Source organism: Hippopotamus amphibius, chromosome 7 (genome assembly GCF_030028045.1).
Source record: "Hippopotamus amphibius kiboko isolate mHipAmp2 chromosome 7, mHipAmp2.hap2, whole genome shotgun sequence".
Classification (NCBI taxonomy): domain Eukaryota; kingdom Metazoa; phylum Chordata; class Mammalia; order Artiodactyla; family Hippopotamidae; genus Hippopotamus; species Hippopotamus amphibius.
In genome coordinates, this window is record NC_080192.1 from 5,678,609 (window position 1) to 5,695,950 (window position 17,342).

At 45.0% G+C, this 17,342-nt stretch overlaps 1 protein-coding gene across 1 annotated transcript in view; it reads left to right on the forward strand.

The window, feature by feature from the left end:
• EFCAB6 (EF-hand calcium binding domain 6) overlaps window positions 1–17,342 on the forward strand; it is a 253,258-nt gene that overhangs the window by 133,699 nt on the left and 102,217 nt on the right. The window contains exon 17 of the mRNA XM_057743330.1: window positions 15,407–15,521. Coding sequence (XP_057599313.1) covers window positions 15,407–15,521 — 115 coding nt within the window. The remainder of the gene's footprint in view (window positions 1–15,406; window positions 15,522–17,342) is intronic.

Consider the following 17,342-nt stretch of genomic DNA (forward strand, 5'->3'; position numbering starts at 1 on the left):
TAGCTGTCTCAGCAGCTCGCTATACGTCAAACAGATGCTTTGTTCTGTTTCATCTGGCTCTTCTGTTTGTTCTCAGTGGAAGCAAAGGTCTGCAAGCCGAACACCAACCCTCTCCTTTTTGATGGGTATTCATTTCTTTCTCTCTCTCTCTTTTTTTTTTTTCCTCTTTAAACAATCGTTCCTTATGTATCCCTATATATTGATGCTTTCATCTCTATGGAATGGCTTCCCAGGAGTGGGGTTGCTTGGTCTAAGATAACATATTTTTAATTTTAACACATGTTGTCTGTGTGCATTAAAAAAAAAAAAAAAAACTATAGTATTTCATATTTCTAACCGCTGTGTGTGGGTATCTTTTTCTCTAACCCCTGTTATATAGTATTATAGCTCTTTTTAACTTTTGCTGGTCTGATAGTTTTTATATGATAGCTCAGTTTAACTTTAATTTGCATTTATGTCCCTGACTACTAGTGAACGTATGTTGTGTTTTGTTTTGTTTTTCACCATGAGGATTTGTTCTTCTGCGAGTTGCCTATTTACATCCTTTGTCTCTTGTCACTTATAAGAGATTTACTATAGTCACTATTCATCCCTGTCTTCATAAGAAGCCCAGACTCCCACTTTACCCCCATCCTCTAGATCAGTGGTCCCCAACCTTTTTGGCACCAGGGACCAGTTTCACGGAAGACAGTTTTTCCCCGACAGGGGTGTAAGGATGGTAACGTGAGTGATGGGGAGCGGCTGTAAATACAGATGAAGCTTCACTCGCCCGCCTGCTATGCGGCCCGATTCCTAACAGGCTGCAGGTGGCTACCAGGGCTGGGGGACCCCTGCTCTAGATTGTCACCCCCAGGCCTTTCTCCCTATAAGGTGCTGTATCTCTCTTAATCTGACCGCAGGCTTTCCCCTCCCAGCTGCCACAGCTCTTCTCTGACGCTGTCCTGCTTGTATCAGCTCCAGCCCGGTTCTCTCCTGGGGCACTGCTTCCCTGCAGCCTGGCCTTCCTCCCTGAGGTGTACATGCTACAAGGGCAGTTATCTGTGTCTTTTTCAATCTCTGCCCTGTCCCCAGCATGTAAAACAGGACCCAGCAGAAAATAAGCATTCAGTATTTTTTGAACGAACCCAATCAGCTTTGAAGCATTGTAGAATTGTGGTTTAAAATGCCAGCTCTGAGCCAGGCTGCCAGGCTCCAGATCCCAGCTCTGTTACTTACCAGCTATGTGGCGTTGGGCAAACCTCTCTGTGCCTCAGTTTCTGTATCCCTAAATGGAGATCATTTTAGTAGCTACATTGCAGGATTGTTATAAGGATTAAATGAGCTGATATATGTGTGTTAGTTTCCTAGGAATTTGTAACAAATTGCTACAAACTGGGTGGTTTAAACAGCAGAACTCTCTTCTCTCAGAGTTCTGGAGTCCAGAAGCCCTAAGTCACCGGTGTCCACAGAGCCCTGCCCCCTGGGAGGGTTGCACAGGAGGACCCTTCCTTGCCTGTTCCAGCTTCTGGCGGTTGTGGGCAATCCTTGGCATTCCTTGCCTTGGTAGCTGCCACCACTCTGATCTCTGGCCTCTCCCTTCTGTCTCTGTGTCTTCACCTGATTTTCTCCTCTCCCTGTGTCTGTGTCCGGATTTCCCACTTCTTAGAAGGACTCCATGACTCCAGTCATTGGATTTAGGCAGCCCAACCCCCCAGTCCAGTAAGACCTCATCTTAACTTGATTATATCCGCAAAGGCCTTGTTTTCATGAAAGGTCACATTCACAGGAAACTGGGTTAAGACTTCAGCCTATCTTTAAGGGGGAAACAATCAGCTCAGTATCGTGTGTGAACCCCTTCAGTAGGGCCTGGCCCCTGAGGACAGGGGCTTTGCTGTTTTGTTCGCTTTGTTTTCCTGGTGCCTTGAATAGTGCCTGGCTTATAGGTGTCCCCCAATATCTCTTGAATTAATTAATAATTTATTAACCCTTTGTCTTCTGCCCTATAAATATATCTTCAAAAATTATCATTTTTCTTTTTGTTTTATTATATCTTTTGCCATTGTAATGTTTTAAGATTTTGTACAACCCAATATATCTATCTTCCACCCTCTCTTCTTAATAAATTCTAGGTTTGTAGTCTTGGTTAATAAGTTTTCATTCTTCTACTCACCAGCCCCCAACCCTGGACCCAGGTCTCTCTCTCATATTTTACAGATAATCTAGACTTTATTTCAAGAATTTTTAGTGCTCTGTTTTTTAAATGTGAATGCTTAATCCATGTGGAATTAATTTTTGCATGCTGTGTAAGATGGGGCTTTTCTATATTTTCCCTTTGTCGTTTGTGAAATTCTTAGGGTACACATCTGAAAATTCCCATTTTGTTACACTGACCTATACATCTCTTGCTACATCAGTGTAAATTTTTTTTTAGTTTAGTAAACTGGATCTTTCCTTATTTTTCTTCATTGTTTAATTTTCTTGGCTACTCTCAGCCAGATTTACATTTTTCCATAGAAACTTTATTCAGTCACCCCCCAAACGTACTATTAGGGTCATAATTGGACTTGCATTAAGTTTATAGGTTAAAAATCATATCTGATTTTGAAATCAAGAAGAGAGAAATAAAGACACACACAGAGGAGAGTGTGGCCACTCAGTGGCAACTTCTCCTGCCGCGCTTGACCTTGTGCTTGGTTTTCGGCCCTGGGGTTTGTCTCCACCTGCCCTTTGAACAGCAGGTGTGACTCCAGGACTTGAGAACAGTCTCTTCTGAGGCGCACTGGCTTGCCTGCTTTCATCTGCAGTCTGCACAGTTCATTGCGAAGAATTGGGTTCATCCGCCTGTGGAACATGCTAAGGTTTTACACGTCTACAAAAGTGCACTAGGTTCTGGGAATCTGCCTCCAAGGTTAGACATGTCTGGTTAATTTGCAAGTCACCCCGGGATTCCCCTAGACACCAAAAGCTGTCAGGTCACCTTGTCTTGTCTTCTCATTTCACTGTTTCTGAAGGTTGCATTTAGGCGCAGCATTTTGTCCGTCTGAGCCGTCTAACAATGATTTTAGTCTTGCTTGTGTTCAGAGGGATAATATATTTTAAAAAAACCCACTAAACCAAATCATCAGTTTCATTGTTCCCACTGTCATCATCATGCCTGCAGCAAAAAAGAAAAGAAAAAAAAAAAAACCCACTGCTTTACAACTTCGCAATTGTTGTTACCAAACCATCTGTCTGTCTTGAAGGTCCAGAGTTGGGCAGTACGGTTGGAGGACAGATTGTTTTTGGAAACGTGGTTCAGCACCATCACCCATAGATTGGGTGGAATTGGATCAGGTGGACCGGATAGATCGAGCCTATGGATTAGACATTTTTAGATTTGGGGGCGTGGTCGGCTTGTGATTGTGGTCTGTCTAGAGGTCACAGCATTGCCACCAAACTTATAGAATCCCATAGATTCAAAGAGCTGGGAAGGACCTCAGAGCCTGTGCACCTGCTGTCCTTATACTGTCTTCATTACTCTCCCTCTCCGCTGGTCACCACCTCAGGGGATGCTTCCCTGACCCAGTGGTGTTGGACACAGAGTGTGGCAGATGTGACTTGAGCAGCAGCCTTTGATCTGTTTGTGTGGTCTGGCTTGGCTGTTAGAAGAGCTTGCCCAGGGCAGCTGCTGTCCCTTCAGTTTGGTCCCCAGAATGAATGCATGTGAAACAGGCCTAAACCCGACCTGCAGCCTGAATCAGAAACATCCAGCCAAGGCCATCTTAACATCAGCCAAATTGCACTTGACCTGCAGATCCACTAGTGCAAGAATAAATGTTTGTTTTGTTGTCGGCCACCAAGTTTTGGATGGTTGTATGTGATAGCTGACTCATAGAATCTCTGTCCCTGTTGTTGCTCTGCTCCAAACATGTGGTCCACAAAGGCTTCGGGAGCACCCAAACCTGATCTCAACAGTGTCTTCTGCAGACTGCCAGGCGGCTCATTGCAGTCGGGAGTGATACACTTCCCAGTGTGTGGCCGTCTATTGTTTGTAGAGCCCGAGCCTCCACTGTGAGTCCAGACTCAGCCACCAGTGCTGGGTTGTTGTCATTGGTTACTGAGCATCCCTGAGCCACTGTCTCCAGAACAGTGTTCCCCCCACCCCGCCCCTTTCCTTGTGGAGGTATTTGAGCATCTCTATGCTCAAGCATGTCCTCGGAGGCAGGGGCCGGTGTCTCTGGGCTTCAGGCTCCTCATCTACAGGTGAATCTGTAAATGTTGCGGCCAGTGCTCTCCAGGCTCTCCCACTGCTGAGTCCTGAGGCAGTGATGTCTCGTGGTGTCAGGCTGACACGTGTGCAAACCTTTGCTCCACCGCTTACAGCTGGGTCTTTCTAGCAAACAGCTGGTTTATTTAGCCTTCCTAAACTTTGATCTCCTCACTTGTAAGATGGATTTGGTCCTATTTCCATTGAGGAGTTGTTACAATGTTTAAATAATGCATGCAGTGGCCGGCACCTAGTAGCACTTCAGTCAAGTTCTCGTTCTTGGTGACACTTGTGAAGCTTCCATTACTGCCTGTAATAGTGTTTGCAGCTCTGAAACCATCTCTGGCCCTTGTCATTAGGCCATTAATGCTGCGACTCTGTGCTTGAGACGCTCACCAGCTTTAACTCCCACTTCTGAGCCACTGTCTCCAGAACAGTGTTCCCTCCACCCTGCCCCCTTCCTGCCATGTGTTCTCACACAAGGGGCCTTTATCTGAGATGCTCCACATCCTTGAACATCCATTTCATTCTTCACAGTATTCCTGTCACTTAAGAAACAAAAAGGAAATCCTGTTACTTTAATTGCACTCATAACAGGCAGCAGCATCTCAAACTAAATACACTGCAGCCTATTCAGGTGACAGCATCATCTTTGCCTCTCGTGGGTTTGCATCAGCTTTGAACACTCTGGTTGCTGGGGCCACATGGACAAGCAGATGTGCATGTCTGAATATTCTAGGAAGCATTTACCAAAAGAGTTTCAACTTTCTGCTCAAGTACCAATCAGTTTTGAAGGTTCCATATTCTTTTCCAGCCATGGCACTCTCATCCCTAGTACCAGATTTGCATGTGATCAGATAGTCTTGATGATTGAATTCTCCGACTACTTCCACATTCTGGGCGACCATGGCAGCTAATAGTGGGATGAAGCTGGAGGAGCAGGAGTCACTGGGATGGAGGGGAGGGTGGAGCGGTGGAGTAAGTCTGAAATTCTCGAGAAGTCTTTGTTTGCCGGTTTCATTTTGACTATGAAAGGTATGTCAAGAAATACAAGTAATATTACTTATTAAAAATAAAACCCAGAACTCTCTTTGGTTTTATCATAAGTAACTTAGGCCAGAGAATCTCCAGGTAGGGAGGAATGGCTGAAAAAGCAGTCTCCAGATTTTGTACCCCTGCATTCTACCTCCTCCTTGGGTCTTATCCTTTAAATCTCTGGTTCCCCTTAACTGAGGCAGACTGACGTTTTCAAAAGAGAATGTTACTAAATACAGTATTAAGGGGGCAACAATAAAGATATCATGGCTGACCCAGCGCCAAAGCAGTGAAATACCCGAGTCAGAAGCATCCATAGTTCAGGTCTCAAGAACAAGTACAACTTCACAGTTTCTAGCCTGCTTCCCTTTCTGCCTCCTTTCTTGTGTGTGTCTCACAGGACAATGTCTTCTCATCCTGCCTCACAGTATTCCTGGTAGTCTAACTACTTCCTAGCCAAGGCTGGATGACCACTTCACACGCTTTTTCTGCCTCATGTGGACTTTCTCACATCAGACTCCAGATTCACCCAGACCTGTAGTAGGAGTTGGGCGAGCATCCAGTGTTCCCTTACACTGACATCTGCACCTTTTCTTCTTGGTCAGCATTTATTGAGCATCTACTGTGTGCTTTTGGGGGTACAGAGGTGAAAAAGAAGTGCTGCTAATTTCTCTATCCAACAGCAATTTGTCAGGTGCCTGCCATGTGTTGGGTCCCCTGTGAGGGACTGTTAAGCAAGCCAAGGGGCTATGGATGCTCAAAAAAGAGCTTTGTCACTGAGGCTGGGGAGGACTGGGAAGGCTTTCCCTGAGCTGGTGATAGCTGTGATTTAAGGATGCGCTTGCTATAGCATCCAGGCAAGCGTTACAGGGAGTTCTGCTTCCTGTATGGCTGAATAAGCTCCTACTAGACTGACTTTCCCAGAAACATCAACTAACTATAAACACTTGACAATGTTAAACAAGTTAGTAAATAAATAAATACGTAAATAACCAAGTACCTGAAGGCCATGGAGAATGAAACTAAATAAATAGATTCTGGAGAGGAGTAAGCTCTTGGAAATGGGAATAGCATGAGGAAATGGTTCCATTTTTTCAGCTTTTCACCCAAGTGAAGGATAAAGTTGGTGCCACATAAGGTAGGTAAAACACTGCTCGAAAACTGACAGTCTTTCCAGCCTGAAGAACCAGAGAGCAGAGAGAGGTCTGAGTGACTAATGCCACTGGGATGTAAAGGGAGATTTCTGTAAAGGACAGAGCCAGAGAGCAGATGCTCCAAATTCCGTTTATAAATCCTGCCCAAATCTCTGGCTGACCCTAAAAGATGCAAGAGCAGGGCAGACTGCAAGGAGCCTGGCTAAGGATAAAAGAACCAAACTGAGATATAAACTGCTGCCCAGCAGTCAGAGTCCAACCAAATCTATTGTCTACTCAAATAAACAAAATATAACAGAATCCAGCAGAATCTCCACACCATAGCATTCATAATGTCTAGAATACCATCCAAATGTATCAGCATATGGAGAAATAGGAAAATGTGACCTTTCTCAAGAGAAAAGACTCTGAGATGATCCAGGTGTTAGAAATAGCACTTGAAGTCTTTAAAGTACCTATTACAACTATGCCCAGTGATGCAAAGGAAAGTATACTCATAATGAATGACAATATAGGAAATCTCAGCAGAGAAATAGAATTTATGAAAAGAACCAAATGGAAATTCTAGAACTGAAGAAAACAAAATATCTGAAATAAAAATTCAATATATATGCACCCAATATAGGAGCACCTCAATACATAAGGCAAATGCCAACAACTATGAAAGAGGAAATTGATAGTAACACAATCATAGTGAGGGACTTTAACACCCCACTTACACCAATGGACAGATCATCCAGACAGAAAATTAATAAGGAAACACAAGCTTTAAATGACACAATAAACCAGCTAGATTTAATAGATATCTATAGGACATTACATCCAAAACCAGCAGATTACATGTTCTTCTCAAGTGCACAGGGAGCATTCTCCAGGATAGATCACATTTCGGGTCACAAATCAAGCCTTGGTAAATTTAAGAAAATTGAAATTGTATCAAGCATCTTTTCCGACCACAATACTATGAGATTAGAAATCAATTACAGGAAAAAAACTGTAAAAAACACAAACACATGGAGGCTAAACAATACGCTACTACATAACCAAGAGATCACTGAAGAAATCAAAGAGAAAATAAAAAAATAGAGAGAGACAAATGACAATAAAAACACAATCCAAAACCTATGGGATGCAGCAAAAGCAGTTCTAAGAGGGAATTTTATAGCAATACAGTCCTACCTCAAGAAACAAGAAAAATCCCAAGTAAACAATCTAAGCTTACACCTAAAGAAACTAGAGAAAGAAGAGCAAACAAAACCCAAAGTTAGCAGACAGAGAGAAATCATAAAGATCAGAGCAGAAATAAATGAAATAGAAACAAAGAAAACAATAGCAAAAATCAATAAAACTAAAAACTGCTTCTTTGAGAAGATAAAAAACATCGATAAACCTCTAGCAAGACTCATCAAGAAAAAGAGGGAGAGGACTCAAATCAATAAAATTAGAAATGAAACATAAGTTACAATGGACACCACAGAAACAAAAAGCACCATAAGAGACTATTACAAGCAACTATATGCCAAGAAAATGGACAACCTGGATGAAATGGACAGATTCTTAGGAAGGTATAACCTTCCAAGACTGAATCAGGAAGAAATAGAAAATATGAACAGACCAATCACAAGTAATGAAATTGAAACTGATTAAAAATCTTCCAACAAACAAAAGTCCAGGACCAGATGGCTTTACATGTGAATTTTATCAAACATTTAGAGAAGAGCTAACACCCATCCTTCTCAAGCTCTTCCAAAAAATTGCAGAGGAAGGAACACTCCCAAACTCATTCTATGAGGCCACCATCATCTGATACCAAAACCAGACAAAGATACTACAAAAAAAGAAAACTACAGACCAATATCACTGATGAATTTAGATGCAAAAATCCTCAACAAAATCCTAGCCAACAGAATCCAACAACACATTAAAAGGATCATACACCATGATCAAGTGGGGTTTATCCCTGGAATGCAAGGATTCTTCAAAATATGCAAATCAATCAATGTGATACACCACATTAACAAACTGAAGGATAAAAACCACATGATCATCTCAATAGATGCAGAAAAAGCTTTTGACAAAATTCAACACCCATTTATGATAAAAACTCTCCAGAAGGTGGGCATAGACGGAACCTACCTCATTATAATAAAGGCTATATATGACAAACCCACAGCAAACATCATTCTCAATGGTGAAAAACTGGAAGCATTCCCTCTAAGATCGGGAACAAGACAAGGATGTCCACTCTTGCCACTCCTATTCAACATAGTTTTGGAAGTCCTTGCCACAGTAATCAGAGAAGAAAAAGAAATAAAAGGAATCCAAATTGGAAAAGAAGAATTGAAACTGTCACTGTTCGCAGATGACGTGATACTATACATAGAAACTCCTAAAGATGCCACCAGAAAACTACTTGAGCTAATCAATGAATTTGGTAAAGTTGAAGGGTACAAAATTAATACACAGAAATCTCTTGCATTTCTCTACACTAACAATGAAAAATTAGAAAGAGAAATTAGGGAAACAATCCCATTCACCATTGCAACAAAAAGAATAAAATATCTAGGAATAAACCTAACTAAGGAGGTAAAAGACCTGTACTCAGAAAACCATAAGACACTCATGAAAGAAATCAAAGACGACACAAACAGATGGAGAGATATACCATGTTCTTGGATTGGAAGAATCAACATTATGAAAATGACTATACTACCCAAAGCAATTTACAGATTCAATGCAATCCCTATCAAATTACCAATGGCATTTTTCACAGAACTAGAACAAGAAATTTTACGATTTGTATGGAAATGCAAAAGACCCCGAATAGCCAAAGCAATCCTGAGAAGGAAAGACGGAGTTGGTGCAATCAGGCTTCCTGGCTTCAAACTATGCTACAAGGCTACAGTGACCAAGACAGTATGGTACTGGCAGTAAAACAGAAATATAGATCAATGGAACAGAATAAAAAGCCCAGAGATCAACTATGGTCAACTAATCTATGACAAAAGAGGCAAGGATATACAATGGAGAAAAGGCAGCCTCTTCAATAAGTGGTGCTGGGAAAATTGGACAGCTACATGTAAAAGAAAATTGGACAGCTACATGTAAAAGAATGATATTAGAACACTCCTTAACACCATACACAAAAATAAACTCAAAATAGATTAAAGACCTAAATGTAAGGCCAGACACTATAAAACTCCTAGAGGAAAACATAGGAAGAACACTCTTCGACGTAAATCACAGCAAGATGTTTTTTGACCCACATCCTAGAGTAATGGAAATAAAAAACAAAAATAAATAAGTGGGACCTAATGAAATTTCAAAGCTTCTGCACAGCAAAGGAAACTATAAGCAAGACGAAAAGACAACCCTCTGAATGGGGGAAAATATTTGCAAACGAATCAAAAAAGGATTACTGTCCAAAATATATAAACAGTTCATGCAGCTCAATATCAAGAAAACAAACAACCCAATCAAAAAATGGGCAGAAGACCTAAATAGGCATTTCTCCAAAGAAGACATACAGATGGCCTGGAGGCAAATGAAAAGCTGCTCAACATCACTAGTTATTAGAGAAATGCAAATCAAAACTGCAGTGAAGTATCACCTCACATTGGTTAGAAGAGGTATCATCAGAAAATCTACAAACAGTAAATGCTGGAGTGGGTGTGGAGAAAAGGGAGTGCTCTTGCACTGTTGGTGGGAATGTAAATTGATACAGCCACTATGGGGAACAGTATGGAGGTTCCTTGAAAAACTAAAAATAGAGTTACCATATGACCCAAGAATCCCACTACAGGCATGTACCCAGAGAACACCATCATTCAAAAAGACACATGCACTCCAATGTTCATTGCAGCACAATTTACAATAGCCAGGTCATGGAAGCAACCTAAATGCCCATCAACAGATGAATGGGTAAAGAAGATGTGGTACATGTATACAATGTAATATTACTCAGCTGTAAAAAGGAACGAAATTGGGACATTTATAGAGACAGGGATGGACCTAGAGACTGTCATATAGAGTGAAGTGAGTCAGAAAGAGAAAAACAAATATTGTATATTAACACATATATGCAGAATATAGAAAAATGGTACAAATCAACCGGTTTGCAAGGCAGAAATAGAGACAGAGATTTAGAGAACAAACATATGGACACCAAGTGGGGAAAGCTGGGAGGGTTGGAAGGGATGAATTGGGAGATTGGGATTGCCATATATACATTACTAATAAGAAAAAAAATACCAAATTGTACACTCTAAAGATATGCAGTTTGTTGTATGGTAACTGTATCTCAATAAAATTTCTTTAAAAAAAAAATTCACCAGAAGGGAGGAACCACAGAATGGAGATGACAGAAGGAAGAGTCAGTGAGTTTGAAGATAGATCAACAGAAGTTACACAAACTGAAGAAGAGAAAGGAAAAAGGTGAAAATAAAACAGAACAGTGCTTGAGGGATGTGCAGAACAACATCAAAGGTCTAGCGTAGGTGTAACTGGAGTCACAGAAGGAAAGGAAGACCAGGGAAGGAGACATGCAAAAAAATAATGGCTGAAATTTCCCAATTTTTGGTGAAAAGTTTACATGTGTCAGTTCGAGAAGTGCAGAAAACCCCCAATAGGGTAAATACAGAGAAAAATCATAGATAAACTAAAAACCAAGATCAAAGAGAGAAATCTTAAAGCAGCATGTGAAAAATGACACATTAAAAGTGGAACAATGATTTGAATTAGCATCATCTTGTCAGAGACAATGGAGTCCAGAGGACAGTGGGACAGAAACTTTACCATCCTGAAAGGAAAGCAGAAACAAAAACAAAAACAAAACCCCCTCACATCCAGCAAAAGTCTCCTTTAGGAATGAAGGTGAAATAAGGATGTTTTCAGATTAAAAGCAAGCAAACAAACAAAATCATTGGAAACAGATCTTTAGTATAGATATGCTGAAGGAAGGAAAGGAGTTTGATACCAGATGGAGACTCAAATGATCATGAAGGAATAGAGAACATTGGAAGTGGTAAATATCCGATTCAATATAAAAGGTTATTTTCTATTAATTAAAATGCATTTGAGTGCTTAAAGCAATCGTTTTCACATTGTCTTGTGGGGTTTAGAATAAGTGCAGATGTAAAAAAACGACAATTACAGCTTAAAGGATGGGGCAGGGTACGAATCTACATAATTGCAAGGTTCCTGCACTTCACGTGACGTGGTTCAATATTACTAAATAGACTGCCAGAAGTTAAGGGTGTCTGTTATACTCCCTAGATCAACCACCACAAAAATGATGCCAAGAGGCAGAGCAAACAAGTATTATTCACACAGAGACTGGTGGGTATTTCCCCAAAGCAAGGAATGCTTTGCAGGAGCTGAACTTGGAAAGGTTGAATCTCTCACTCAAGTTCCAGTTACTGGACACCTACCCGGGAGCACCTGTCTTCACGGAGAGAGCCCGGCAACGATTCCATGGAATGGTGTGGCCTCGTGTGGACGTATCAGTCTACAGTCTAAGTGATGTCCTGGGAATGGTGGAAGTGACAGTTTGGTGAATCGGAATATGCCAGGTTACAGTTTGTTATTCTTTGAGGAACTTTCTTAGGGAAATGCCTCCTGGAAAAGACCAAAGGACAAGACTTAAATGGTTAAAGATTTGAAAATCTGTTTTATATATGTTGCAGTTTAGCCTTACATTGTACTGCAAATTGCCTCCAAGGGTTGCGATAAACGTAGTTGATTCACTGCCGTCTTCATCCTAGGAATGAGTGGTGCAAGGGGAGGCTTGAGGGACGGCGATGTTTGTGAAGTGCTCGCACCTCTCTGGGGACTGCGCTCCTGGGCGTTGTATCCACCGTGGTGCTCTGGGCCTGCAGGGGGTGGCACGCCTGCAGCCTCCGGACAGGCTGCCTGAGGCAAGCACAGCCTCCCCGGAGCTTCTCACCCCTCCAGGCTGTGAAACATTTGCCTACAGACATTTTCTTACTACCCATTACATATGTTTTTATGAAAGGACTGAGCAGGAGGAATTTGCAATGAATAATTCATGTATAATTGTTTTCAAAATATAAAGTTATTTTTCAAAGCCGCCAATCTATCGGTTTCAGAGCCCCGCTGATGCTTGGGTGCTGTGCGTGGGCCACAGCGGTCTGTGTAAACGCCTGCACGTCCTGGGCTGGGACAGGCTCCTGCGCAGAGTGGGACGGGCGCGGTGTGTGTGCAGATGGCCTGGAGCTGCCAGAATTTCCAGTCACGCGCTCCTGCCCAGGTGCCCAGGAGGCCCGTGGGGTAGTCTAGGAATCCAGGGCTGCACCCCACCTCCGCTGAGCCCCCAGGCAACACCGCAGCACCTGCATTCCCTTCCCTTTTGCTCTGCTTCCAGTCCTGCACCAAGTACGTCCTGCAGCCTGTTTACATCAACACACACAGAGGCCAAGCGAAGGCCAGGGCCTGACCGATTGGGCGGGCACAGACCCAGCGAACCGCCGTCACATTTAGCTCATTGCTGACATAGGTGGCCAGAGGGGCCAGCTGCTTGGTCCTAGCCCACGTGTCAGCACGGGTGACACCAAAGCAGGAGCTGATGCCTGCACTGCTGCTGTGGGGACCCTGTTGCCGCTAGGTGGATTTATATTCTGCAGCTCTAGTCTGCAGAGGCCGGGGCAGAAGGCTCCACCTGTCAGACCCCGGGAGCCGGCGAGAAACGGTCTCCTGACAGCCTCCAGGACTTAGGGGAAAGTGGGAGGTGGCCTTGTAGCCACTCCTTGGCGGCCTCCCGCCCTCTGGTGTCCCCAGGACATCTCAAGGTGTTCTGTGGAGGCCCAGATTAGCCTTTGCCTGTGTGTCCTGTTTGGATACATGTGAGGGTGCCAGCACTCCATGGAAGAGCCCTTCCCCCACTTCCTACTGCCATTTCCTGTCCGTTCCCACCTGCGCTGTCCTTTGTCCAGGCCCCAGTGACCTTATTCCAACAGTGGAGTTCATCATAGTGGTTAAGAAGAACTAGGTTTGAACACCAGGTCTGTCTCTTTCTAATCATGTGACTGGGGCAACTCTCATAGCCTCAGTTTCCACATCTTTAAAATGGAGTTAGTAAGTGCTTTTCTCACGGCTTATGATAAGGATTAAATGGGACGTTTGTACCTGTAAAGATCTCAGCACAGTGCCTGGTATGTAATAGGCAGAAACACTGCTACATGATGGTGATGGTGGTGATGGTGGAGATGGTGATGGTGGTGATGGTGTTGATGGTGGTGATGGGTACTGTCTCATCCCATCCTCCTGCTCCCTTCCCCCCATTCAGCTTCCTCCACAGAATGCAGTCAGTGTGGGGCTGACCCCGCTCTTCCTCTGCTCTCTAACTCACTCTGGCTTCCTGTGCCTTCACAACCCCTGAACAACCCCGTGTTAACGGCTGGCCTGTGTATTCCCCAACCCCCCAAAACTCAGGCAGAGCCTTTCTTCTAACCTGTCTCCAGAGACTCCCACACAGCCTTCCTGCATCTGTCCTGGGAGAGTCTAGTTGTCCTGGGTGTCTTTGGTTCTTAGAAGCACGGACACGTTTTGAACTATGATTTGTCGACTTAAAAAAAATGCACAATGTGAGAGTTGCGAGTTGAGTTTATTTGGGGCAAAATTAGAACTGCAGCCCAGGAGACAGCATCCCAGATAGCTCTGAGAAGAGGCAGGGGGGAAGATTAGTATATATGTATTCTTGGTAGAGGAGGAGCAAATACAATCAAATACATTTTTTTTGCAGGGGGTTTCTGCTCGTCACGAGGCGCAGATGTCACCACGTAGGGATTTAGTGCTCTTCTAGATATGAGGAGATGCAAAGGTTGGGCTCATAAAATCAGCTCCTGAAAACATCTAACCATCTGAAGACCTGTTCCGCCCATTTTCCAAAGCCCAGAGTGCCTCCTTCCTGGCCTCCGCCCTGAATTCCCTTCAGGGGATGTGGAAGGGCAGCAGCTGCAGCAGCACGGTGTGATTTAATCCTTGTAGTTGAGGTTGATGGCAAGTGTCCACGGCAAACTCCAATTTATACTTGACGAATTCAATGTCCTTTTCAGGGAGGAAAGCCATGCGTTCTCATTTAAATTGTGAATACTTTGAGAGCAGCAGGGGTGCTGTCTTCTGTCCCACATCTGTTTCCCCCAGCATCCCTTCTGGGGGGGGCGGTTCACCTCCAGGCAGGTAGCTCTGTCCAGGTTGTTGACTAACTGGCCACTGGCACAGAGATGCCAGTGTCATCTGCCCCTCAAACAGCCCAGCTGATCAGTCTCTCCTGGGTAGAGTCATCTAAACGATTCTTCCCTTCACAATGCAGGGAAGTCTGTTTTCTCAGTTGCTCCCCACCCCCACCCGCCACACACACACAAAATAGAAACTGTCGGTAAACGGTAGGTTATGTGCGGTGGAGTGAAGGGATCACGGATGACTCTCAGTGAGTGGACCACACAAGAGCAAAAAGGGGTGTCCATGGACCCCATGCAAAAAAACCAGTAAATTACACTTTAAACTGTGGACCATAATGAAACTTCAATCAAAATTGGAGTTTTCCCTCCTCAAACCTCCTTGCTTGATTTTGTTCCTGTTTCCTAGGCTGTATGTGAATATAAATCTAACTTATGAACCCTGAAGGCTGCTGCAGTCTCAGCAGATGTGAATTTGGAAACCTGGGTGGCACGGCCAGTGCATGGGCTTGCAGAGATGCCTGCAGCCCCACGTGCTGTGCTGACCAAAGCCGGGCCGGGCACCCACCTGCTCCTTTGTTCACTCACTCGCCCAACAAACAAGCCTTGAACTGGGCTGCAGCCCAGGACACACGGCCCCACCCGCGGGCAGCCTGTGGGTGGGGGCAGACAAGTAACAATCACGGGCTGGGGTGTGGGGGCCGTGGTGGTGAGCCCGCCGCAGGACTGGAGGGGCTCGGCCGGCAGAGACCCCGGGACCACCTAACGGCCTCCCCCTCGCTTGTCTTCCTTGTCAGGTCCTGGAAGATAATGGAATGCCCATGGGTGACCATCAGTTCGCTCTGCTGACTGCAAAATTAGGATATAAGAAAGAAGGCATGAGTTATCTTGATTTTGCAACAGGATTTGAAGGTAGCTAACGGCCAAGTGCAAACCTGGCTCCTGTGGCCCCGCCGGTCTTTCGTGAGGCTGCTGGGGTTGAAGGAGTGTGAGCTGAGATTTGAAACAGTGTGCATCCTAAGACTGAAGCAGACATTTTTGTTTAATTTTATCTTTGTGTTTAGGCCTTTTTTCCCACTCAGCCACACCGTGAGTGCAGAATTTTGTCTGACAGAGCCTTCTACAAATAGTAAGAGCACAAATGGTTTCTAAAATTTACTCCCAAGCCTATGCTCCTCCAATCACACCTCATGTCCTTTAAGGTTTTCCTCCTGAAAATAGATGCTGGTTCTCTGTAATTAGTGACACCCATGCACCAAGAAGGCACATGTTCTTCCTCCCTTTTTGCAGATAAGGGGACAGAGCTGCTAGAAGATTCAGTGACTTGCCCAAGATCACCTGGCCACTGTCTCCCTGCCACCCCCAGCACATGCACAGAGACACGCGGTTGTCAGGAAAAGTCACCATGTGTAGTGCAGTCCTGGCCAGAGGCGGGTCCTCCCAACTGCCACCTGCTCTTTGCTCTCCCAGCCGCACACCGGGCAGACAGGTGACCAGCACCCAGCCTCCCGCTGCTTGGCTCTGTTATCTCTCCCCTCCATTGTCTCCACTTTACTGAAGTTTAGGTGGACACATAAGCCCTCTGGAAAAGCTGCAGAAATTGCACACATATCTCTATGATTCCATGGGTATGTAAATGCACTGCAGGCTGGACAGGGCAAAACCCGGAACACTGTTTGCATTCTGCGGTCTTCCCCGGGCTTGGCCTGGGAGATGACTGGACGATGTGGTGGGTCTCGTGAGAGAAGCTGGCGGCTGGGACTCCTCACCCATCCCCACGCCCCCACCGGATTCCATTTGCCGATCCTAAGGGAGAGAGGCCCCGCATCCCCCAGAAAGACCACATGAGAAGCCATGGAATTTTAGGATTTTGCCACTTTCTTGGGCTACGTGTTTTGACCTTTTTGAAGGACAATAAAAAGAAGTGAAAGAAACCCCCATTTATTTTAGTGGGTGCTTCTGGTGCCCGGGTACACCCATCGTTGAGGGGAGGAAATCGGGACCCAGGGTGAGCGGTCACGTGCCTGAGGTCCCAGGACAGTGAGCCTGTCACAGAGCGGATACCTCACCCGGTACTTCCCTGCCCTCCCTCCCCCCCCCACCCCCCCGTGCCCCCGTCCCCCATCAGTCCCCCCAACACATGGCCAGATGCTCAGGTGCTGAGGGTGGGGGAGATGGCGGCACCAGGCCATTGGAGGGGTTGGGGGTGGGCACAGTAGAGGGGGATCGAGCAGCAGGGGGAGGTGTTATCTGCCAGGTGCTGAGAACTCGGGGGACGCCACTCCAGGCCCAGGTGGAGGTGAGGCAGGGGACAGGTTGAGGGCTGGACTAAAGGATGCCCACAAGCTCCGAATGCCCCGCCCACTGCCCATCCTGCAGACCACATGGGGGCGGGCAGGTGTGGCATGTGCAGGGATTCATGTCCAAAACCAAGTCCCAGGTTGTAGCCTGGCTTTTAGACAAGGCCGCACTCAAATTACCACAACCTGATGGAAATGGGTTGGTTTTTAAATGGGTGTTACACTTTGTCCTTCCATTTTTAGGGGAGAGAGAGGGCCTAATGCAGGAATTAACCAGCTGGTCTCTGGCATCCTACGGGCTGGGTTAGCTATGCTGTCCATGAGCTCTGTGACCTTGGGGAAGTCGAGCCTCCATCTCACACATCTGTAGAATGGGCATGGTAACAGGTTTCCTTGCGTGTAAACCAGGCTCGAGAAGAGACTCTACCTCTAA